General features: G+C 38.7%; 3 protein-coding genes across 5 annotated transcripts in view; 1 reads left to right on the top strand and 2 right to left on the bottom strand.

Moving 5' to 3' along the window:
- si:ch211-285f17.1 (sickle tail protein homolog) overlaps nt 1–11,119 on the bottom strand; it is a 132,880-nt gene extending 121,761 nt beyond the window's left edge. The window contains exons 1-2 of one of the 2 annotated variants that reach the window (XM_058765012.1): nt 10,996–11,119; nt 10,387–10,601 (exon numbers count right to left, since the gene is read on the bottom strand). In XM_058765012.1, coding sequence (XP_058620995.1) covers nt 10,387–10,459 — 73 coding nt within the window. In that variant the 5' untranslated portion in view covers nt 10,460–10,601; nt 10,996–11,119. The remainder of the gene's footprint in view (nt 1–10,386; nt 10,602–10,995) is intronic. The other variant, XM_058765011.1, reaches the window with a different exon arrangement.
- A 2,884-nt stretch (nt 11,120–14,003) lies between these two features.
- LOC131533464 (OTU domain-containing protein 1) lies at nt 14,004–16,332 on the bottom strand. The gene has a single exon (XM_058765799.1). It carries the CDS (start codon nt 15,839–15,841, stop codon nt 14,537–14,539), a length of 1,305 nt encoding a protein of 434 aa, XP_058621782.1. The 5' UTR covers nt 15,842–16,332; the 3' UTR covers nt 14,004–14,536.
- A 1,084-nt stretch (nt 16,333–17,416) lies between these two features.
- tgif1 (TGFB-induced factor homeobox 1) lies at nt 17,417–26,230 on the top strand. Of its 2 annotated transcripts, none has more exons than XM_058765801.1 (3): nt 17,417–17,824; nt 21,818–22,047; nt 24,614–26,230. In XM_058765801.1, the coding sequence occupies exons 2-3, from the start codon at nt 21,829–21,831 to the stop codon at nt 25,187–25,189; spliced, it is 795 nt and encodes a 264-aa protein (XP_058621784.1). In that variant the 5' UTR covers nt 17,417–17,824; nt 21,818–21,828; the 3' UTR covers nt 25,190–26,230. The 2 variants fall into 2 exon arrangements, with proteins under 2 accessions (XP_058621784.1, XP_058621783.1); XM_058765800.1 differs by lacking the exon at nt 17,417–17,824 and adding an exon at nt 18,768–19,781.

Here is a 26,230-nt window from a genome sequence, read left to right as displayed (position 1 = left end):
TAAATATTAAAAAAGGATTAAAAAATGTAATAATAAAATACAATAAAGCAAAAATTTAAATTAAAAAATGTAAAAAATTAAATTTAAACCCAGGACAGAAATCTGAGACTAGATTAAACAAATGGTTGAATGACATATATCACTGTCGTAATAAAAAAAAAAAAAAAAAAACAGTTTAAAAATATTTTAAAATACATGCAATTAAGTTATGAAAATGCTTTGTTTATATTAGTTTCATTTGGAAAAATGTATACAATTTTCAAGAAAAAAGTAATTATAAAAAAGGTCTATAAAATACAATAAAATATTCATATAAGTGGATCCCTGCCTGACAGTCTAGTGCAGGGTATTGGGTTAAAAGGTCTGACAGCCCTGCATTATAAGTTAAAAAAAAAAAGTTACTTTAATACACTTGACATTCACCGACTAAAAGCAAATAAACAATGACTGACAAAGACTTTGACTGGCAAAAAGAGTATAACAGGGCCTGTAAATAAAATGATAGAGGAATGTGTGTTTATATAAGTGTGTTGGAGGTGATAAACCCGTCTGAGAGTGGTGTCTGATTGGCTCTTACAGTGTGGGATCATGCCGTGTTAGAAACACTTTCACAGCACGGGCACCAACATTATCCACTTATTCATGGAGATAAGCCTCCAGTGTGTGTGTTTGGAGGACACTATGTTCTCTTTGAGAATCCAGACACTTGTTATGTCAATATCACCCCCAGCAGAGGATAAACCGAATCTAACCTTTAACCTTTCACACATGGCCTACACCTATCACATGAAAGCAGATCTCCAAAATAACAGCCACAAAAAAAACCTTACAGCTATTCACAATTATCTGTTTTTCTTGCTTCTTGTTTTCCATGAATGTTTGTTTCTTGCAGTTTTTTTAGCCCTCTCCGAAGCCTCTAAATTATGTAGAGTGGCAATATTTTATGAAGTGTGTTTTTGCTTTGATAAGTTGCTGAGATTGTCCCTGCATATCATGTTGGTGTTAATGAGATGGAGAGAAGGGGAGGACAGATGTGAAGAGCTGAGGAATCAGGAAGAAACATGAAAAGAGGAGGGAAAGGACAAGCAAAAAAGGGAAGAAAAGGGAGGAGAAGAAATTTGAAAAGAAGTCTAGTACAGTGATGTGAAAAGGTTTTTAAAATTTTTGCATATTTGTCACATTTAAAAGATTCAGATCATCAAACAAATGTTAATATTACACAATGATAAAGCAAGTAAATACAAAATGTATTTTTCAAATGATGATTTCATTTATTAAGGGAAAAAAGCTATCCAAACCTACCTGGCCCTTCGTGAAAAATTAATTACCCCCTCCTGTTAAATCATGAAAGAACTGTGATTAACCACATTATTTTAGAAAGTTGAGATAAATTTCACTAGCCAAACCCAGGCCTGATTACTGCCAGACCTGTTGAATCAAGAAATCACTTAAATAGAACCTGTCTGACAAAGTAAAACATGCTTAAAGAGCAACACATCATGCCGCGATCTAAAGAAATTCAAGAACAGATGATAAACACAATAGTTGGCATGTATCAGTCTGGAAAGGGTTATAAAGCCACTTCTAAGGCTTTGGGACTCCAGCGAACCACGGTCAGAGCCATTATTCACAAATGGAGAAAACTTTTAACAGTGGTGAACCTTCCCAGGAGTGGCCGGCCTACCAAAATTACTCCAAGAGCGCAATGACGACTCATCCAGGAGGTCATAAAAGAACCCAGAACAACATCTAAAGAACTACAGGCCTCACTTGCCTCAATTAAGGTCAGTGTTCATGATTCAACAATAAGAAAGAGACTGGGCAAAAACAGCATCCATGGGAGAGTTCCAAGGCAAAAGCCACTGCTGACCAAAAAAAAACACAAAGGCTCATCTCACATTTGCCAAAAATATCTTGATTATCCCCAAGACTTTTGGGCAAATATTCTGTGGACTGATGTGACAAAAGTTGAAATTTTTGGAAGGTGCGTGTCCCGTTACATCTGGCGTAAAACCAACACAGCATTTCATAAAAAGTACATCATACCAACAGTCAAACATGGTGGTGGTAATGTGATGGTCTGAGGCTGCTTTGCATCTTCAGAACCTGGATGACTTGCCATAATTGAAGGAACCATGAATTCTGCACTCTATCAGAAAATCCTGAAGGAGAATATCCGGCCATCAGTTTGTGGCCTCAAGCTCAAGCACACTTGGGTTATGCAGCAGGACAATGATTCCAAACACAGCAGCAAGTCCACCTCTGAATGTCTCAAGAAAAACAAAATTAATTAATTTGGAGTGACCAAGTCAAAGTCCAGACTTAAATCCAATTGAGATGCTGTGGCATGACCTTAAACAGTCCTTTCATGCTTGAAAAGCCTCCAATATGGCTGAATTCAAACAATTCTGCAAAGAAGAGTGGGCCAAAATTCCTCCACAGTGAAGTGAAAGACTCATTCCCAGTTATTGCAAACGCTTGATTGCAATTGTTGCTGCAAAGGGTGGCACAACCAGTTAATACATTTAGGGGGTAATTACTTTTTCACGTAGGGCCAGGCAGATTTGGACAGTTTTTCCCTTAATATATGAAATCATTTCAAAACTGCATTTTGTATTTACTCGGGTTATCTTTGTGTAATATTAAAATTTGTTTGATGATCTGAACCATTGAAGTGTAACAAATATGCAAAAAATTTAAAAAACATGAAGGGGGCAAAAACTTTTTCACACCACTGTATATTTAAAAGTATAGTTACCCAAAAATGAAAATTTGGTCTTAATTTATTCACCTCTGCATGACTTTCTTTCATCTGTGGAAAACAAAATAAGGTTTAGTGATTTTAGTTTGCTTTTTTATCCTTTTTAACAGCCTCTGGTCACCATATGTTTTTATTGTAAACTGGATCAGAGCAGCATGAACATTGTTCAAAATATTTGTTTTTGTGTTCCACAGAAAAAAGAAAGTCATTTGGGTTTGGAGCAACATGACATTGAGTAAACAATGACAGAACTGTTCCTTTAAGACAACAAGAGAAAAAGAAAGAAAGAGCCCAGGAAAGCTTCGGATAAGATACTTGTTGTTTTATATGTGAAGAACAGAAGGATTTCCTCAGTGTGAAATAATTGTATTCCCCAGACAACTCTAGCAGCTGTTTTTGTGCGGATTTACTGCTCTGCTTGCAAGAGCCCTTAAGTTCCCCCATCTAAAATAACACCAGCACAGCAGCCTCTACCTTGATGCAAATCTTGAGCATTGTCTCAGGATTTTAGGAAGGTATGAATCACACTTTAAGTGAAGAGGTGAATGAGGGGGTTTCTATTTCTCCCTCCTTTTTTGCTGACATGCCGAGACTGTTCTCACGGTGGGAAGTTTAGTTTTACTTCCTAGACCACAGAAATGTCCTTCCAATTCTACAGCATTAACGACAGACTAAACATTCTTATAAAACCAAGGCTTTCGGGGAGTGTAAATACGCATATGTTGGCTCACACACACACACACACACACACATTGAGACCCATGTGCTGAACAAATGCACGAATCAGTGTAGCTGCCTACAGATTACATTGCAAACACACACTGTCACTGTCAATTTTATATTCTGGCTTATATGACAAGGGACTCTATAGAAGTGTTATTACTTTTAGGTTGCCATCTGTAATATACTTTAGAAACTTGTGCAAAGTCCCCAGTGTGGGCAAAACTATAAAGTGAGGAGACTTGTTAAAAAGAATAAAGCTGCTGTCTGCACCCTTTACTCTGTGATTGCTGGGACTATTTGAACGCCCCTACCCAAAGTTTTATAGTGAACTCTATGTGATATATTAGCTTTTCTCTGGTGAAGACAGTGATAGAGAGGGAGGATGAGAAGGGATGGTTTCTCCTTCTCAGAAGCTTTATCCTTTTTTCACGGATAAAGCAGGTTTCTCCTCTCTTCCACTAGGAGAAAGCTGATACCATCCAGTACTGTAGCTTCATCAGCATGCTTGACCCTGGAGATTCAGTTTAACAGTTGTGTATAAGAACGTGACTTTCTAAATTGGTGTCATGCCGACACTAATCCAACTAATCCAACTTAGATAAAAATTTTATTGCTCAGATGTTGCTCTTTCAAAGCTCATGCAACTGTTGGTTACATTTCATCTAGTGTTGTTATCTGTTGTCTAAGATATGTATCCTAAAAAAAACCCCAGAAATTTGCAATTAAATTATATGTTAGTTTCTATTTATTTCTCACACAAACACACATATACACCAATGTTTGCCTAGAGCAATAGACGCTGCTGGCAACCGAATGGTGTCGTAGGTGCAGCTCAAAGAGCAGTATATATACCACCCGAGAACCAGCTTTCAGTCAGTAGAGTGTGCAGGGTCAGAATGGGAAAAGTGGAATTTGATAAAGGACAAATTGTGATGGCATGGCACCTCAGAACTTCAATCTCGGAAACGGTGCACCTTATGGGTTGTTCACTGGGTTGCTGCTGTAGTGAGTACGTATCAAAAGTGGCGCACGGATGGCCAAACGATGAACCGTCATCCAGCCGTGTGTCGGCTGCAGCTCAATGATGCTCAAGGGAAGCGGAGACTGCTGCGCCTTGTTCACAGCAACTGCGGGGCCACAGTGTGACAAATCGCCAGAAGCTACAAAAGTGACCAGTTTGTCACAGCCTTCTGCGTAGCTGACGACCTAGTCTCGCGTAGCCAGACCTTCAGACTGATGGCAAAAGGAGTAACAGATATTCAAGTTGCATTTCTTGATGCAGCAGCAGACTGTGGTAAATGACAGTGGTTTTCTGAAGTACTCCTGAGCCCATGTGGCTATATTTAACACTGCAGCATAACGGTTTCTTGACATCTGAGGGCTCAAAGGTCAAGCACATTCAGCTGAGGTTTCCTGCCTTGCCCTACATGTACTGTGATTTCTCTGGATTCCCTGAATCTTTTCACAATATTATGTATGGTACTAGGTGAAAGACCTAAATTCTTTGCAATTTTGCATTGCTAAATGTGTTTTTTGATTTGTTTGACACTTCTCTCGTGAAATTTGGCACAAAGTGATGAGCCATGATCCAGCTTTGCTTGCAAAGACTGAGATGCTCCTTTTATAACAAAACATGATACCTTGACCTATTACCCATTCACCTGCTTACTGTGAACTTTTTCAAAACAGTTTAACATTAATATTCTATAACCTTTTCACTTTTTGCCTCTGTCCCAAGATTGGACCATGGATGATTGGAAGGAAGTGGCCAGGACTCCTGGTACATCACATCGATGGCCAAGCACAGATATGCCGATTACCAACAGAGGCTGTGGCACCTGAATGCACTGTGAGGCGGACACAGGCCAGCAGCAGCGGTGTTATGCTGTGGGTGTTGTTTACTTGGGACACTTTAGGCATCATTATCCCAATAACACAGTTCCTGACAGCTGTCAGGTATCTGAACATCGTTGCGTACCAAGTGCCATGCCAACTGTGTTCCCTGCCGGTGGTGGCCATTATCAACAGGATAATGCCACACTGCTAAAAATGGTCAAGAAGTGGTTCAAGGAACATGATGGTGAATTTCTGTTAATGCCTTGGCCTCCAAATTCACCTGACATAAAACCAATCGAAAAGTGGGTTCGTGCTACATCACCACCACCCCACAATGTACGGGAAATGGAGGACCTGCTGTTAACATTATGGTACCAGATACCCCAGGAGAGCGATCGCAAACTCATCGAATCAATGCCTTGCTGCATGGCTGCTGTTTGGTGGGCTAAAGGAGGTCCTACAGGTTATTACGTAGCCTAGGTGGTCATAATGTAATGGCTCATTGGTATATATCAGTATATACATTTTTAAATATCACTTCAGATTCAGATACATGTGAGATAAACAAGACTGAAGGAATTGTCCCCATTTACTTCCCATTTATTGCTGTCTACTAGAAACAATTGAGACACTAAAGAGGTCTTACTGTGATTTTTTCTATCTGCACTATTCTGCAATTCTGAATGTTGCCTTATCCCTCTACTCCTTGATATTTCTGTTCCTTTTTCTGCCTTTCATCTCTTTCAGTCCCTCATTCTGTCCTAATCAGCACTTGTGTTTGACATGCATTGACTATAGCAAAGAACGCACACACACACACACACACACACACACACACACACATATACACACTAACATGTGCTGAGCTAATGCCACTCGGAGGGATTTGTCAGGTCTGGCAGTTCTCCACTGTGTCGGCTCTCACGTGGTATGTCAATTGCCCTGTCACCATGGAGATTCAGCATTTTCTGCCCTGTCATCCAGGGATGTGTGTCTGTACCTGAGCTTGCATTTCTATCCTTCACACACATACACATGCAGCCATGCATTCCTCTAAGATCTCTCTCTCTCTGTGTATTGAGTTTAACTGATGAGCCGGAAAATTAAACTCAGTCCTCAAGTATTTCGAGTCCAGAGTCACTTCAAAGCCTCGCTGAGGAGAGCATCATATGGCCATGCGTGACATCTGCATCCAATTAGAGCTTTACATGAACAGGATCCTCAAACCCTCTAGCGTATCTGTCACGACCAATCAGCCAATCACAAACCGCCTCCTTAAAATAGATTTAGCAGCCATTTGGAAAAAGTCAAAAGCATGGTGAACTGTCTTTGATGAGTTGATTGACGTCAACTGTCTTTGATTTCTTATTAATCGTGCTTTTCTAGCTTATTAAAGATGATATGAATGATGCATCTTTAACCAATCACCATGTGTGTTAAAAGACTTGGTAAAATGATATATTATTGGAATAACAGCGAATAAATCTCACATACTCTTCCTTTCACACCCTCTCATTGATCGCAGGAGAAGAGACGCAACAACTCTCATAAAAAGGAGCGAGGCCAAGGACAGTTTTGTGTTAGACATCCCAGCCCATTTCCAGACAGCTAAATCCTCAAAAATTTTCCAGATTAAGCAATACTCTTTGAGTCTGCATAACCAGCCATGACAAGTAGAAACCTGAGTAAGACACGATGCTGATAACTAATATCGGAGTTGCTCCTCAAAGTTATAAGCTTTGGCTTTAATATACTGAACCAAACATGGAATTACTGGCACAAATAGTTAGTTATATGCTTTTTGAGCTCAATAAGGTTAAGAGCAAAGGTCTGTCTCATTTCGTACACTTCTGCACTGTTTTTGCAGTATAAGTACAGTGTATCATATGTTCACGCTGATAAATGGTATATGACGTAGTGAGTGCAATAATTGCACTTAAAAGTTGAGATGAAACTGAAGTAGCAACAGATTTTTTTTCTTGTGTATTTTGACGTACATTCAGGTGAAACGAAAATGTAGCGTTGGGACTTGGTTTTATGCATTAGTTATTGATTTGATGGTGGCGGATCTGAATGCAGTCTTGAGGTTGATTGTTAGGGGGCAGGGTTTAAGCGGACTATAATTGGACAAATGTGGCACACATTCGGCAGAAGACTTAAATTACACTTTGATTAAGAATTATAAGCAAAAATTAGCAAAAAAAAGTTTAAAAAAATTAAAATTAAACGTGCTCAAATTAATTGCTTACAATAAGATCAATAAATGCCTTTGGAAAATAGATAGAAGTGAAAGTTTATTTCATACCAACTTTTTTGATCACTGTTTTCTCTACATTTTGGAAGGACGGGAGTTTTAGGCCCGGAAAATTGCAAAGTAGTGGATGTGACAATTACTGAAACTGAAAACTGGGTTGAGTTAGATGCTTTATCATCAGCAAACATTGTGTCTGTTTGAATCATTGAAATGAAGGTAGGTAGGTCACAATAGTGCAGGGGTGCTTTTCCTGAACAACGAAGTAATTCTCTGCTTAACAATTGTAGTACGATGCATAGTAGGAGAAACTAGCTTGCTAGTCATGACTGTTTCCCGAAAACAAGAAGTTTGTCACACATCCATCATTCGAACGCTGTTGGATAGAACTATCATTAATGATGTTAAGCAAGTGGTGGAGTGATAACTTCTGCTAATTAAACATTTCGAAATCAGTTAATGTCAGATGCTGTTTGCGAATGTTCATTGGAACTGTGGATTCGGGAAACACCAAATTGTTGAACTATGTTGGTAATAGTGAAACTTGCAAACCATAGTTGGTGAACTAGCTGATAAAATGTAAAAACTGTAACTTGAATGCAATGTAAGTCGCTTTGGATAAAAGCGTCTGCCAAATGCATAAATGTAAATGTAAATGTAATGAACTGTATTTTTAGGAAATGCACCCCAGGTTAGCTACCATGCTAAAGCTAGCAGCAACACCAAACTTTCCCTTGAATTAAAAAAAAAAAAATAACATGAAAGGTTTTTTTAGTTTTTTTTTAGCAATGTTAGCATTCCATTTGAGCCAATACAAACATTTTACATTTCATATATGAGATGGTCAAGCACATAGTATATACTAGGCTACTTTTTAATACTAGATGGTTGAGTACACAGTGTTTAATACATAATTTAAGACACAACTTAAATCTAAAGTTCTCTTCAGTGTCTAAAATGCTCACAACCTTCAATGACCCACTTCACTCTCTTGATGTGTGTTTTCCAAACAGCCTCTTCTATCTGAGCAGCACTGCAGTCCTGACAAACACTTCCTGTCCTTAAGATTGTGTATCAGTGGAAGGTCTAAGATTGTGTATCCAAACAGTGAAACCTTACGACACTCTAGATTTCACTAAGAGGAGCTTGCAGTCCTCCAGTAGTCTTGAATAGTCTGCTACTTCTCAGATGGGTGGGTGCGGGGATTTTTGAATGAGCAAGAACTTTTTTAATATTACAGCTCTCAGACTGTAATATTGCTCTTTTTATATATTTCTCCACTACCTCCAATCTCTCGTCAAGTCCAGGAGGCATTCAGTTGTAGTGTACAGGACTCATCAAAGCCATTCAAAGTCATTTCACATGTTCTGATTAGAAATAGCCATGAAGCAAATATCAGACGGAGCACCGTGAAAAAGTTTTTCCGAGATTCTTCAGGTCACTAAGGGATAGTTACCTCGATTCCTGACATTTTTACACACAAGATCATAAATTAGATGTCTAAATCTAAATTTCTATCTAGTAACTTTTCAAAGTAATGTTTGAAAGGAATGTTCTCAAAATCCTAAAGGAATGAACAGGATTTCTAATGAAATCTCTATCGTAATTTGGAACCAGTTTAAAGGGATCAAATAGGAATCTCCTTAAGACTCAAATAAGAACTGGATGAACTTAAGGTCTATGAAATTAACCAAATAAATTGGGTAAAAAAAAACTTGAGTTTATCTTATTTGATTCTTTGAGGATATTTAATTGGTTCCAAATTATAAAAGGAATCCCATTTGTTTGACTAGTACTTCTTTAGTCATGACATATAACCGAGAATAGCATTTCATACACAGCAAGGGTGTTTCTCTCCGCTATAATGTCATAGACGAACGCCTTGCATTAGAGCAGAAATTACAACAGTAGAAAATGTGGCAACACAAGCAAGAATGACTTAAATGTTCACTCAGGGTTTTAAAGGTTATGAGACCGTGATGAGATATGAAACAGCTGTTCTCGTTCAAGTTTTCTGATAAGCTTCATTCAGCAGAAAGCCACTGCTGTCACTGGAAGCGTACATCAGCAAAGATCAAAATCAGTAATGAATAGTGGAGTAAGATGTGTCAGTGGGTAAACAAACAAGCCAAACACTGCAAAAATAGCATGCATTTTTAAAATAGTAGTTTTAATTACTGGTGGGGTAACGTGTGTCAAATTCACGGTAAGCTGTGCTATTAGTTCAGCTAATAGATTGTAATACTAAACTTTGCCTCCAAACACAGGAAGTTAAAAAAAGTTTAGTACATTTAAATATTAATATTAAAGGTTAAATATGAATATTAAAGGTAATCTGGGCTGATTTATGAAAAAATGGCAAAGATATGGTAAAATAAGACTATGGCATGTTCAGAATTTATTGTAAATGTTCATATTTTTATTGTAAATCATCTAGGCTACATAATTCCCCAGTGTTTCCCTTGACATGACACAGCTTACCCATGGCGTGGGGCAAGTTGTGCCACTGGACCTCTTTAAAAAAAACAAAGATTCATAATTTTATTGCGTAACACAACATTCTAAAACTAAAAATATTGCATTTATTTTTTGCCTCGAGACCAACTTAAGTAAAAAGTGGCACAGCTTACCCCACTCTCCTCTAAACTTCAAACTCTTAGGCTGTGCGTCAAAACCAAGTATGCTGCCTGCCTGGACATCATATGAGTGTTTGTATGTTCGCTCAGCGTCTCCGATGCCCAAAAATACTAACTAGGTAGGCAGCACACTTGGTTTTGAGGCACAGCCGGAGGAACCAGAAACTCCGAAATCTTACTGCTAATTTTCGGGCTGGCTTTGCGCTCGCTGGTAGAAGGAAGATCCGCGAACTGGACCCGGTGTCCGGACATCTTCTCCACCTCTCCAGACTGCTCGACCCTGGCAAGAAATCCGCAAAACTTTCGCTTATTTCCCGCTTCAGTCTGGCTGAAAACACATGGAGCTCTGAGTCGGTGTATGCGCTATGGATGTATGACCAGAGGACACAAACTCCTTCATGAGAGAGGAGAGAGACAGAGGGAGGGTGAGGAAGCGAGGGGGTTTTCAGCCCAAAAAGTAAATAAATAAATAAGAAAGGAACTTAAAGTCCACATGACTGCAGAATTACGTCATTCCAATTTAAAGCAAATTGTTCTGTAAGAGACATTTTGCGGTGTAAGCTTATTTACGCATATTTTGCCACATATTTAAAACAATGTGGTTTCATCAACATAATCAATAAGCTATATGATCTTATATAAACAATAACCATGGATGTTTAGCTAACTGACAAAATGTCATAGTGCTTGACCTTTTTCAGTATGGATGCAGAATGCACAAATTGACCAATTATTTAGCTAACGTTTATTAGACCCCTAAACGACATACAATGATTAGTTGGACTTACTGGTAACTATACAGTATCATATGATGAAAACACGCTCCTTCTCACACATACACAGTGTCATGTGTCATAGACTCGAGGTTTATTCATGTGTCCTGTCGCATGATCCAAACGATGCACTATGGTCTGCATAATAAGCTGCATGATTTCTGAGGCACTACTCTATCATAGAGCGCTCTGGCTTATACTGCCATCTAGTGTCTGACACAAAAAAACATTAAAATCTCTTAATATAGATAGATCATACCAGAAATTGCCTATTAGGGATGCGATTCTTTCATGGGTAAAGTCTGTACTCGCACCTTATGTGGACAACAGGGTTATAGTAGTTGACTGAAGCTAAAATAAAATAAAATATTTTGTTACTAATAGGCTTCTTATATTGTTACAATAATAAAATATTTTAAAAAGTTGTTTTATTTCAGCTAGTTTCCAAAGCAACTATTATCAGTTTCATTTAGGCCTACTTTAACTTGATGTATAAAAAAAAAAAAAAATGAAAATGGATCAAATTAAAAAGGAATAAAAAAGATTTAATTACAATGAAAAAACGAATTATGCTAATACATATATACTGTGTATAAACTATATATATATATATATATATATATATATATAAACTAGTAGCATCTCAGTGATACTAATATACTAAATTGAAACTAATATCACTGGTGGATGAGTGGTTAATACATCTGAAATTGTCTTAAAAAAGAAAGAATTCCTATATAAAAAAGTCTATATAAAAGAACATGGTAAGATATTTACAGATTATTGCACATGCCACAAAACACGGAGGTCAACTTGTTCTAAATAAACCTCCTGGATATATGTCGTAAAATAACTAAATGTACTAAAAAGTCACTGCATATTACAGTAATATTTAGGCTTGACCAGTTATTTTGTGAAGTGCAGGCCACATGAGGCAAAATTATGATGTGAACTCAATAATTTTATAATAGTGCCTCTGTGTTGCCTACTGCCAAAAAGTCATATGAATAGCTAAGCTTCATCAGTTGTGATACCAGTATGTGCCGCCCCATATACACGTAAAGAGTGATTCTTCTATTCAAGGAAAGAATTTTGAAGACCCCCATCTCCCCCTCAGAGGAGCCACTTTAAATAGAGATAACCACACTGAGGTCAGGCTTCAGAGCAGTCTATGAGAACATGCGCTCACAAGACAGACTGACATGAGATCACTCTCTCCTCTCATTCCTACATGTGTATGTCATTTTTTTTCTTCTTCTTTTTTTTTTTTTCTCACAGGGTGCCGTGTCTGTAAAGGTTAACATTTGCGTAAAAGCCATGTTCTGGGAATAAAGAAAATTTCTTAAAGACTTTTACATTGTCCAACCTTGTCCTTGTTGGTAATAAACTCTACAGTATATATTGAGATACAACTGGGTGTTTAAATCTTTATGATGTTGTTAAAGGTTAATTAAAAAAAAAAAAGTATCATTTAACTTACACTCTTAAAAATAAAGGTGCTTCACGATGCCATAGAAGAACCTTTTTTGACTAAATGGTTCCATAAAGAACCGTTAACATCTGAAGAATCTTTCAGTTTCACAAAAGGTTCTTTGTGGCAAAAGAAGGTTCTTCAGATTATAAAAAGGTAAGAAAGAGATGGTTCTTTAGAGGTCCAAAACAACACTGGACCCCGACTTTCATTCACTGATAAAAATTATTTTGTGGTGAAGTAAATACTACAGAAAAACAAATGTAATTTCTACTTTAAATAATTTAGTTCAGGCAAGAATTTAAATAAAAGAGTAAATTCAATATTAGTACTCAATTTAAGCTTGTAGAATTTAAACTTTGAACTAAGAAGTATATTTTACTTGCAATTGTTTGTTATTTTTACAAATATTGTTTAAGTAAATATCAACGTCATGATCCCGTTGTTCCCATCATGCACTTGGGCATGAATAATTAATAAGGTAATTTTTTTCTTGCTGTTTTCGAGATGTGTTTACACTGTGTTTTGTGGTTGCTTTTGTTGTTAGGTTAAGTAACTTGCTGTTTTGTGACATCTGGAGTTCATTTTTTACTCAAAACGACCCATTCATACTCAAACACTATTCACTGATTGTCACCGTCATTGTGTATCATGTGCCAAGTATTCAGGTCTCTGTGTTCCTTTAGTTAATAACTATATTGAGTCAACATATTACCTTAGAATGAATAATGAGCAGTCTACTTGCTTACATACGTGCTTGTAACTTAACTACATGCTTTATAGGCATTTTTTTCCCCAGTGCTATGTTGTTTGAGTAAAGCTTACAAACCGTGACTGAGTGAAATGTACTTGAGTATTGTACGGTAAACTTAAAATAATTAAGTAGAAATTACTCATCAAACTTTACCTGGCCACGTTAAATTTACTTATTTCCTTTACTAATTTTAGATAACTTAGTTAAGTAGATTTTACTTAATTCCGTATTTAAATTTTACTTTAAAAATATGCGTGCAAAAACTTCTTATTTTATTCTTATTCTTCTTATTTATTAAACAAAAATATCTTATTTTGTTTTCCACTAAAGAATCATAGTCATACAAAGTGTTGTCCGAATCCAACTTGTCAAATCCAAGTCGAGTTCAAGTCTGAACGTATCTGACTCGAGTTCAAGTCTCAAGTATCTTAAATCTACAGGTTTAGAACAACGGAGGGTGAGTAAATGATGACATTATTTTATTTTATTTAATTTCTTGAAACAAAACTTTAACTGAAATAATATATATATATATATATATATATATATATATACATATATATATAATAGCTTATTTCAGCTGCTCAGGCAATATTTAGTTAAAAATGTAAAATATTTTAGTTATTTTAGTACTTGAATTTTAAACTAAATATTTATTATTTATAAAATATGGGGAAAAAGCTAATAAAAACCTAACCAAAATTAAAACAAAACAGAAAATATAAAATCAATTCAAAATCTTAACAAACACTTTAATAGTGTATATCAATGATACTAAAGTAAAACTGTTTCAAAAGAATTTATTCAAAAATACATATTTGCAAAATAGATTTCAGGCACTTGAACATGACAGAACCATCAGTTTAATATATATATATATATATATATATATAACACAACAGTGCAGGTAATGGACTAAAAAGAAAAAAAAAACACATTCACACATAAACAGTAACAAGAACTGCTGGAAATGTTTGTATAAGTGCGACATATTCCATTCAGGTGGATGAACAGTTCTGCACAACACATTACAAAACTATATACAGGAAAAAAATATACATACAAGACTTAAACTTCTGTAGACAAACATGCAATCAAGACTAAGAAACATTCGCTCCGACCCAGTCCTTATTTTGCATATCGCACCACAAATCATCTTGTGCACTGCACTTCAACACATTTATGGAAAAAAAATGATGACACACAAGGATAGAAATGTAATAAATTAAGGCAATATTTAATCACTTGAGGAATCAAAGTGCAATCAATTTGGAAACATCAGAATGAGTTACAGTATTCCCAGGTACATTCTCCAATTGAGTCCATCGCATTCAATGCAGGCCGTTCTGCTCAATGTACATTTTGGAAAGGGACGCCGCCATAGACTTGGCCAACTCCTCGTCCCTTTTGCGCTGCACCTGGGTGTGACGGCACCAGTCATCATACTCCGGGTTGGGCTGGCAGCTGTCCAGCAGCACATCATAATGACCGTTACTGAGCCAGCTTAACCATATAGCCGGTTTAGACAAGTCCTCTTCACCCAGGTAGTGCACCATGGTTGATACCGTTGGGCTTTCCACGCTACCTCCAGTGGTCAAGTAGATATTCACATTTAGCATCTGACTCATGGCCAACAGCTCCGGATAGCCAGCCCATGCGCCGTCCTGCGCCGCATTGATCAGAAACTCCCCGACGTCGCCTTCGATTATGGGGTTGAACTCCTCCAGGTGGTCGGCGATGTGGTGCATGGTTTGCTCTCTCAGCTCCTTGTGCATTGACTGGTCTCCATAAGCTGCCTTGGAAACAGCCCGGTACAGGCAGTTCCCATCTGGGATGATGTGAAAGCGGTATTTCTGCCTGTCGTGGAGGTATTTGTTCTGTTTCTCCACTTCGGCCAGGTAACGGGTAACCTTGTTGTTGACATCGCTTTTGTTGGGTGTCGCAGCGGGCTCCTGAAGGATGTGCAGCTCGAAGACTGGATTATCATCTTCAACACTTTCCTGCCTTTCTGGGTCTTTAAGACTTTCATATGAATCAGATGAGGGTTTTTGTCCAGTTCCAAAAGTTCTGGAGGGTGTGGCATCACTTTGCAAACATGGCTCGAGTCTCCTCTCACAAACTCTGTAACTGTCATTATCAAAAAACCTATCGTAGTGAATTGAATTTTTCTCATTTATTTCATCGTTGTCATCCCCAAAACCGTCTCTTCTGGGGTCTAAATCTAAGACAGAATCAGAGTGGTGATGATCGTCTCCGTTGACTGCGTAAGAAACTCGGTTGTAGTGCGTCTCCAGAGCTCTACGGTTTGTGCGCGGCTCCTTCACGATGTGAACGGGCACAGATCTCTCCACGCCGTCCGGTCGCGTGATGATAATCTCCGCGGTAGAGGTGTAGAAAACCGGCCTCATCGAGGTGGCCTCATAACATGAAAACGCAGGCATGTTCGCGTCAGGCTGTCCCCCTCGAGGCAAATATTCCGTGTGGGCTTCTATGGCGCTTCCGTTAACGGCGTTTCCAACCACCTCCAAAGAGCTGGAACTTGTCGCTGGTGCGTTATTGGCGACGCTGGTGAGAGTTACGGAAACTTTTCGAGAGGAGCCGGGGTAGTGTGTTAACGCGCTGCTGTACAAGTGCATTTTCAACGTCCTCCCTTTATACAATACGTCTTTGACCTCGTTGTTACCGAATGATTACAACACAGTCCAAAAATACTCTCTGTCATCAATAGCAGTGAATGTGTAGGGCGCGTTTCCATGGATCCTTGTTCCCCGCTGCTACAGAGTTTTCTTGCGTCAGTTCCAAAGCAACCCTAATTTTAGCCCGAGCACTGGTGGTAACCGGACCCCCCGGTCTCTGACACACCGCCCGAGCCGAGGAGACGACCCGCAGCTCGCGGGAATGCGAAAGATGTGATGTGTCACTGGGACTCTCGGCGTTTCTCTCGCTTCTGTCCGTGTTTACGCTAGCGCGCGCGTCAGGGCGGCGTCGCCAGATTGGAATGCGTGCAGCTTGCCAAGAGGCCGCGAGTTCCCATACAGTTCTGCGGACCACACTGCTTCTCAACAGCGAGGAAGTCCCGCCTCACACAAAACTTCATTGGTCCTACTTTATCAAGAAGAGTTGGCTATGAATCGCCTAAGCATATTAAAGACTTTTCTAAGAAATTTACGTCATCAAACCAAAGCTTCAATCCAATAAGTTTATTTTTTCAATACAGACACGCAAATACTTTTCTCCTTGTAGCTTTCATCTCCTGTTTTTCCTTATATGGTTTTAAACTTCCATTTGACACTGAGTTCCAGAATTGTGAACATTTTTGCTACACACACACCTAATCCACTGATCCCTGAGTCCTGAACATTCTGACTCGAGACCTCATCCCATGACATCATATTCTGCAAGGAGAGTCTCAACACTATTACTGCACCTGTTCTGGGAGTTAGTCATTCGTTTTTTAGTGATTCATCTCTATCTATCTATCTATCTATCTATCTATCTATCTATCTATCTATCTATCTATCTATCTATCTATCTATCTATCTATCTATCTATCTATCTATCTATCTATCTATCTATCTATCTGTCTGTCTGTCTGTCTGTCTATCTATCTGTCTGTCTGTCTGTCTGTCTGTCTGTCTGTCTGTCTGTCTATCTGTCTGTTTATCTGTCTGTCTGTATAAAAATTATTAGTAGGCTATTACAGAGGAAATGATGTCACTGGGCAGATCACGGTTAAATTGAAGGTCAGTTGAAACGACATGAGTTTTAAATAGCTTCCACATAACTCTCATACATCGTTCCTCTTGTGTTCTCAGTTTCACTGTGCTGACATACAGTATGTCTCCAGAAACTGAACTGGAAGTGGATATCGCCCTTTTTGCTTTAAGCTTAAGGGGGAAATATTTAATGTATCTCGAATATCTTCTGCACCTTCCAAAAGACATCACTTTACTTATTTTATTTAATGCATAGCGTTACGCGACTTATTTATTTTGAATTATTTACTTCACTTGGAATCAAAATATATCGATTTTTTTTTAAATCTTATTTAATCTGAAAAATGAAGACATGAGTTTTTACCAATAGGTGGCAGGCAAATGCTTCTACGACGCTTTTGTGCAAAGCGTCTGCAGTTGCGCGATGTAGCGCCAGGGGGGGGGGGCTATTGGTCTCTCTTTATCGGATAACAGTAACACGCCTTTTTGACTGCGATGAGTGTTACACAATCTAAAGTGAGCTGTTTCGGGTTTATGAGAAATCGTGAATCATCGCGTTTTCTCAGATCCATTGCAGAGACAATCAACATAAAGACATTACCTCACCGAGCTTTATTTCCTTTAACAAGGACGATGCAATGATAAGATTTTTGTTATAGGCTAATATCCGATTGCTGCAGACATGGGCTATTGTTTACGCGTGTGTGTAGTCAGAATAACCTGTGCTCTTATCATCAGCAGCAAATTGAGAATTAAGGCCAGCCAGATACATGACGCATGCACGCCTCGCATGGAAAAGTCAACGACCTGACCTATATCCACAGCCTCCAAATACAGCTCTCTAAAGCCTTTACCACCATGTGCTTCGGTGTTTTGACAAGCAGATCACGCTTGGTTTTGAAGGTCTGTGTCTGAATCATATGTTTTGATACACATCTAATAATGTGAGTAATGGATACGCTAACTAACGTGCATGTGAGCAAGATTTGACGCAAAAATCTGAACTGTTTTGGTTTATGCATCAAACTGGAACAACAACAGATGAACGCAGGGCTCCATACGCAAGAGAGATAATCAGCGTTAAGAATTCTGAGACTGCTGTGATTTGAATTAGGGACGCGTCACCAGGACAGCTGAAGAAACAAGCGATTCTTGCTTTACAACCATTTAATCCCAACGGTCAACTGGGTATCACGCAGGGCTGCGCCAACAGGAAGCATCACGCACGGCTTACAAATGGAGCTGTGGAACCGAGAACTATCCAGAACCGGTTCCATTTTGTAAATTTGTTCATGGCGTTCGAATTATTTAAAGGTTCTAGAACACTCGGAACGCACATTTTATGACAGTGTTTTTGCACTTACTAATCAGCAGCGCACAACCGCTATTAAATCTAAAGCGCCAGTGTAGTCCCGAATCCCGGACAAATGACTCTTTCGAGTCGGTTCTTTTTAATGAATTAAAAACATGTACAGCGCCACCAGTGCAGTCCGGATTTCGAACCAATGAGTCGGCTCTTTTTAGTGATTCACACAGATTTAACGTCCCAGGTCAAATGAATCTAATAAATGACTCTTTATAGTGAATCAAAACACTTTATTGAATAAATCTGACTCACTCACTTTACACAGTTAAAACTCACTCACTTTAAAAGTCACAGTGTTATTTGTAGGCCTACTCAAACTCGCGAGATTAAATTAAAAATGCACATAGTAGCATATGTTTTGTAGTAATCAGTGGTATATTAAAAAATAAAGCTTTGTTTATTTCGTATTTATATTTAATATTACTACGGCCAACTGTTGTGTTGCATTGATCGCTTTTAAAAAAAAAAAGGAAAAAAAAGTCTGTAGGAGGTAGGCTAAACTAAAAGGTAAACATGTTTTGCAAGAATTGTAGTAAACTGTTTTTTGATGTGTTGCTGTTCTGTTAAATTTGAAATTATGTCATTATGTAAGACTAATAAGAGCCACACTTTTCTAGAGTATTCACCAAACTCTTAAAAATAATCATTAATCGAACCATAATTGTTAAGAAAAATGAGAAGCAAAATTATTACATTCGAATTCCATCCCTATTGGCATTCTTGCAACAGCATCATGGACATCTGTCACCTGAAATAAATGCCGCATTGCACCTGATAACACATCAACGCTATAACACAATTTGTTTGCCATATAAACACGAGTAACATCCAAACATCTCAGTGACAGAAAAACGAAAGCGCCATTAAAAATACTGTTTTGGAGTAGGGCGCCTAACACAAGTATGCTGATGAAAGCAGTCCCAAATATATCCCTGCCATGTGTCTGCCTCTTGGTAATGTTAACCTACATTCATAATAAACCAGCTTCCTGTCTCTCTGCCGCAGTCATTAAAGGGAAACGTGCAGCAACTAGATCCAATTCAATGTCCAAAACACGTCTCCACAAACACATTACGCGCGCTGGATCTTTCTCTAAACACGTTTAAGATTCGGATCGGTTTGTCAAAAAGCCCCTTTTCTGTGTCTTTTTATCCTTTTTGTATGCCTGATGTCAGATTTTTCCCTCTTGCCCTCGGAGGGGGAGGATCTAACCGCGTTGAGTCACGCAGCTGTCAAAGATAGCTGTCACCCAGTTTCCACATCAAACACACTGAATGAGACGCGCAGCCTGTCCCAGGTACCCGACAATGTGTTGCGTCTCCGACAAATGAAAAACGCGCTCCGCGGCGATTCCTCGACAAAAAGAAATATTTCGCTCGATACTTTGTAACAATCTGGAATAATACAGTTGTGTGTGATTAAAGCGAGGAAGAATCGACCTCCTTGTTGCCAACGTGAAAAGGGGAATTTTGACGGACATGAAGACCAAAAAGGGTATGTATCTTCTCGATATGGTTGATAGCGGCGATATATGTTAGATTTTTATCGGTGATTGTAAGGACTGGATAGAACTTGACGATGATGGTTGAACAGAAAATGTCTGGCATACTGCTATTGTTTTCCGCTGCAGACAAAACAGCCTTTTTCTCACCATGTGCTGGCGGGCTGTCACAACGAGCCGTTTCGCGTTATTAACACGCGTGTTTTTATTCACAACATAAAAGCTTTAATTTTGTACAAACATGCTTATGTAATAGTCGTATTTATTTGAGGTGTTTTAAAAAGTGTCGTTTCACGAAATCTACAACTGTAACTTCAAATAGTCTCAAATGTACGTTAACTCTTCTAAGGTTTGTTGTGCATTAGGTATAAAATGCTTTCGTGTAATAGTTGAACGCCTTTTGCTTGGAAAAAAATGTTCACGCGCTCAGAGTTTCTCATAACACTGACTCAAGTTTTGTTATAGGAATATGAAGGGAACTTTCCAAGTGTCGTTTTTAATTTGAAGACTACTCTCTTTTTTGGCTTTCTCCGCCTTTGAACATTGCGTAGCTGACTAAAATGTGCAACAATAATTCCTGACCTCCTTTTGTGAAGTTTGTGTATTTCGCGCTGCTTCCTCGAGGCGACGCTTTCACATTCCCTCCGACCTCGTGTTTCTCACAGCACACAATAGAGCCCGAGTTATTCTCTGTTATTAAGTTAATGTTTCTCAAATATTATGGCGTCTAACCGCGTAGAGAGTCGTGTCAGTCTTTCATCTGTCAACTGACGTGATTTCATAAGTTTTCATCTCGTGAAAAGTCGAAAAAACTGAGTTTGAAATGTCCCACAAGCGACATTCTTTTGTTCGGTCTTGAGATTTGCAACAGGTTCCCCTCCCCCTCCTCCTCCTCCTCCTCATGTAGGCCGACGATAAAATTACTCTTCATCTTCACAAGTGAAGTCGTTTTCTCACACAACATTAAAGATAGATATGTACGTGATTTCACTTGTTTCGTTTTTAGACTGTGAAGAGTCCCACACGCTCGAGCTGAAGTTGGGGAAAGTTTTGTTTCACTTACACAGTGCACATGAACTAAAAGTCCCCCTCAGCACTCTGAGTGAAACGTGTTATTGACAAACTAACCGGTTTATGATAAGTAGGAACAAGTAATAATATTCAAATCATAATTATAAGCAGGAAAAAGTTGTCAGATTAGCATTTAAAGGGATAGTTTGCCCAAAATCAAAACTCTGTCATCATAACTCAGCCTCATGTTATTCCAAACCTGCATGACTTTGTCTTCCACAAAAGGGGATGGTAGACATTAGTTACAGACTCAGTCATGATTCACCGTTTTCATACCATTATAGTGAATAGTGAATGATACTATCTTTCTGTTTAACATCACCTTTTGTGTTTAATAGAAAAAGAGTCATGCAGTGTGTGAAAATAGGTAAACTGGCCCTTTAAGTGAGTTTTAAAGAAAAACAGTGTCTTTAACCATAGTTTGTTCCAGTTTTTGTGAGTGTACATACAGTATTTACAAAGGCACAATGAAACATTGACACCGTTTACAGTCTTTGTGACGCCTCCGCTCCAACCATGAATCACATGGCTTTGCTTGACAGCAGGGATGTGACACATCAGCTGCCACACACACACACACACACTCTCTCTCTCTCTCAGATGCACGCTTATACATGCATACAGACGGCCAGGCGCTGCTGTTGTGTAGCGTTCAGCGGTTGGCATTTTGGAGGGAGAGACCGTGTGTGTAGGATAGGGGGAGGAGGAGGGTCCTCAGCAGGGGTTGGGGGGTTGATGTTTGACTGGGTGTCTTTTGTCCGCCTTCATGCACATGGGTACACACTGATTCCCAGCTTACTCATTCCCTGAAACACACTTATTGACTATTACAAACACATTGCTATTACATAAGCCTAACTTCATACTTTTTCTGGTTCTCAGAGCCTTCATGTGCACACACAAATATTGTAAAATTCATAGTTTTTAAATGGTAATATTTCACGTCTCATGACTATAGGTGTGTTGGCGATGTCCGGAAGTGAGACAGAGGACGAGGACAGTTTGGATGTGCCTCTTGACCTCTCTTCAAATGGAGGAGTGTCAGGGAAGAGGAAGAGGAGAGGAAACTTGCCCAAAGAGTCAGTACAGATACTCCGGGACTGGCTCTACCAACACCGCTACAATGCCTATCCATCAGAGCAGGAAAAAGCCCTGCTGTCCAAGCAGACCCATCTCTCCACACTACAGGTACAGAACATTTTCAGAAGGTGCTTGTATGTGGCCTTGTACAGTCCAAGGAAACTAAAAAACACTACAAATAAACAAAACTGCATGTCACCCAGCCAATCAAAATATACAAAGTTCCCATGATTATGGATAACTTAGGGAGTGTTAAAACTTTCAGGCAGTGTTATTTTTGTATGATTTATATACTCTTATAGTATTTATGGTTTAATGGTTTGTTTTCTTTTTCTTTTTTAACTTTAATTTAATTTTACCTTATTTTAGGCTTTATTTCAAATAAAATAAATAAGACTTTTAATAGTTTCAGTTAACAACAACACTTTTTCAAGGTCTATAAAAACCTGAAAACAGACAAAATATTATGTGGTGAAGATTTTTCTAGTTTTAGTTTGTTGTCTAGAAATTGCATTTGTGAATGGCATATCTAAAAGCTGTATATAAAAATAAATTTAAAGATGTAATATAAAAAAATTGATTGAAAGTCATGGAAAATCATTGGTCAAAAGGTTTGGGAACCCTGAATAAAAAGGGTTTGAATGACCCAAAGCAGTTTCTGAAGTTATGCTTCAGAGAAGGTCTGAAGTTTCTCACAACTGCTTGTTTCCGTCAAGAATGCGAAGGGGAATTTTTCAGTTTTCTGCTTTGTTGATCAGTAATCTATTTATATGCTTCACAGGAGAGCAGTTAGCTGTCATCAATGTCTAGTTCAACTGACGTGTGAAGGAAACCAAAAGGTTCAATGTCATAACTAGCAGAGAGAGAGAAAAAAATACGTCAGAAGAAAGAAAGAGTCAGCTCTTTGCTAGCGCTACTGCGTTTAAGATCACACGTTCTGTTCCTGCTGAGTTTTAGCGTCATATAAACAACACTTCCTGTGAATGCAGTCAATGGAGAGAATTCCTGTGGACAGATGAGTGAATAACTGTTTTGAGTCATCTGAGATGTGGCCACATAGAGAGAGAGAGAGGGAGCAAGGGAGAGAGAAAGAGAGAGAGACTTGCTTAGACACTGGGCCAGGAATTTCCCCTGCGCTCAGCCAGCTGTCTCACTAACAATAGGGAGACACAATACACACACATTAACATAGTGAAGACTACCAGGCTCAGGCGGACCGTTGGATACACAATACAGCCCCATTACCCAGAGAGCCAAAGAGGCTTCTCTTCTGAAGAGACTTGCTGGAAGACAATACAGGAACATTACCATACTGAGGACTGAATTTTGAAAACAGGCTCTTCAGATACTGAGAAAGAAAAGTTAGAACTCAAGTTATTTCATTATAGCATTGTGACAAGTGTGTGTATTAGGAAAAACAGCTTTGCTTATTTTGTAGCAATTGTACTAAGTTTAAATATACCAGGACGAAAATGTAAAGTTTGAAATATAATTGGGCTTGTTAACAATTACAGTATTGCCTGGGTGTGTACAAGTACTTTTATTATCAAAATAGACAATAAAATCAAATTCAACATTGAGAATGTATTACACATGTGTAAAGAATTTTTATTATTTTATATAATTATTTGATGGTCCTAGATGAATAGAGTTTATTTTAGATTTTAAATCTGTGTGCATTTTTACTAAAACTTTCATGTAAATTATCAGTTGCCTGTGGTGCACGATCTGCATTGAATGAAAAGGCCAACAGAGTTCAAATGTTGATATAAACTAAAGGTGTTAAGAGTCGGCTGTTACCTCACGGTTGTAATTGGCCTTTTGTGGAGATCCACACTGAAGTCAAACATTCACATGTGTTTTCTCTAGTCTGAAATGTTGGATTTGCATTAGAGTAGATCTCAACGCCCCCTCAGGTGAGACTCACCAGAGCCGTGAAAGATACAGTGCTATTAGCATGATTAAGGCCTAATGCCCTTAGGCCCAACAAAGAGCACAATTTGAGGGATAAAGGTGAACTGTTACTTAGGTGATTGAGAGAAATCCTCACCATCGAGAGCTTCCTGATTTCAACTGCCAGCTCAGCTTTTTAAAAGAGGAAAAACAAAAATAGAGTCAGAGAACCGTCACATGTTAACTCAATACAGCATCATGAATTTCCATTTCAAACTCGAGCGAGACAGTGTGCAAACAAAATTAAACTGTGTTTAGGACTATAGGTTTTGAACTTTGGAAAATTAAGAAGTGGTAAAAGTTAGAGATAGAATGTGAGGTTATTCTTCCTTAGCAATATTTGGTTTCTTAAATTATTTATATTTATTTTAAAATAAAATGTTGTAAGTTTTTACCTATTAACTGTATCATAATTGAAGTTATTTTTTAAATTAAGAATAATTAAATAAAAAAAAATATTAATATAATAATTAATTAAAATATTTTTATTTTCTGATTCACTGTTTTAAACAACAAAACAAACATTTCCAAAGTAGTACAGCTTGTTTAGCTTATTTAGATGATCTGCTTATGCATTATTGGGTTGTAGGACAAAATATATGCTATGTACTTAAATAAAAATATTTATAACAGAATAAAAATTTATAATACAGTATGGTGGAGAAGAATTGTCAATATATTATTGTATGTGATGTATCATAACCTGTTCTTCTCTCTACAGGTGTGCAACTGGTTTATAAACGCCCGGCGACGACTCCTTCCCGAGATGCTCCGGAAAGACGGCAAGGACCCCAACCAGTTCACCATCTCGCGACGGGGCAGCAAGGGTGGCGAGATGCTCAGTGACAACTCCCAGTCCCCAAAACACGGTATGCTCGCTAACGGAGAGGACCGCAGCAGCTACGAACCCGGCTCGCCTCACCCGACCAGCAACACGCCCACCTCCAACGGTTACCCCAAAAAAGCCCTGTCCCCCAAAACACCCCCCTCACCCGGACCTGTCTTACCCAGACCCTCCGTCATCTGCCACACCACCATCACCGCAGCCACGCAAGGCATTGGCACGTCGACGCGCCTCGGGGTGGAGGGGGCCACGGAGCTGCCGCTCACAGACGCGGCCGGCCTGTTCGGGTGTCGCGGGGAGGGGAACATCAGCCCCCAGAGCGGCCTGTTCAACACCCCGCCGCCCACCCCGCCCGACCTCACCCAGGACTTCAGCGGCTTCCAGTTGCTGGTTGACGTGGCGCTGAAGAGGGCTGCAGAAATGGAGCTGCAGGCCAAAAAGCTCCTCGCCTGAAGACAGAAAAGACGGATGGATGAATGAAAAAGCTTCATCGATGTTTCTTTCTTGCCCCCCAAAACCGAACTCCACAGGGAGTTCAAAAAAACTTGACTGAGCAACAGAAAGCAAACAAGCATGGCCTGATCATTTCTATTTTTGGTAAATGTAAATCAAATTGATGAGGATTCCTTTATGTAAAGCATTTCAAGGTGCCTTGGCAAGTCAGTTCTTTCTTTTGTATTCCATTTATATGTAAATAAATATGTATCTTTTCGTTTTGTACACAGGGGACCAAAACCAAACACAGTAATACGACTTCCTGTCTTTCCTTATTTTTACAAGAAGACAAGCTCTTCGCCCATTCCTCATGAGTCTTTTTTTCTCGTTTTCAGAGATTCGGCTCAATGATTGTGGATTTTGCCTCATTTTTAGAGAACACGTCTGATATTCTGCCTCGTTTTTTTGCACAAAATGGCAGGTCATCTCAGTATCTTATCAACTCTAGCTTTCTCTCCGACAGACTCTAATCACTACTGCACCGGGTCATTCTGTGTCTCATAGATGTTCAGTTTTTTGTATTGTTTTTTGTTGTAAAGTTTCTGATGCTGTTAGTACGTTTCTTTTTTCCTTTCATTACTCTTGAGGGATATTCAGATGTAGCAGAACTATAGTCTGAGATTTCCTCTGAATACTCAGTGTAGAAACGGCCAGTGAATGTGCCCACATACTCCCCACCCCAGCCCTGAACACACACACACCTTAGACAAATGAGCTGGAAGAATGAACACTACATGAATTGTATTAGTAGTTTTTTTTTTTTGTTTGTTTGTTTCTGTTTTTTTTTTTTTTGGTTTATCAAGTTGAGACCACTTTCAGAGGTAAAAGGAAAGAATGGTTTTATGTCACCAAATATGTTGATTTCAAGGTTTTGGGACCTTAGACCAGTGCATTTACAGTAGCCAATGTGACATGATGCCCAATGATGTGACTTCTCCTCCTTACTGTGCAATGTATGTGGCAAATAGGGGTCACACGGTGTTTAAATAAAGTTTTGTT

Source organism: Onychostoma macrolepis, chromosome 24, assembly GCF_012432095.1.
Source record: "Onychostoma macrolepis isolate SWU-2019 chromosome 24, ASM1243209v1, whole genome shotgun sequence".
NCBI classification, from domain to species: domain Eukaryota; kingdom Metazoa; phylum Chordata; class Actinopteri; order Cypriniformes; family Cyprinidae; genus Onychostoma; species Onychostoma macrolepis.
This window is presented reverse-complemented; position numbering and strand designations above follow the sequence as displayed.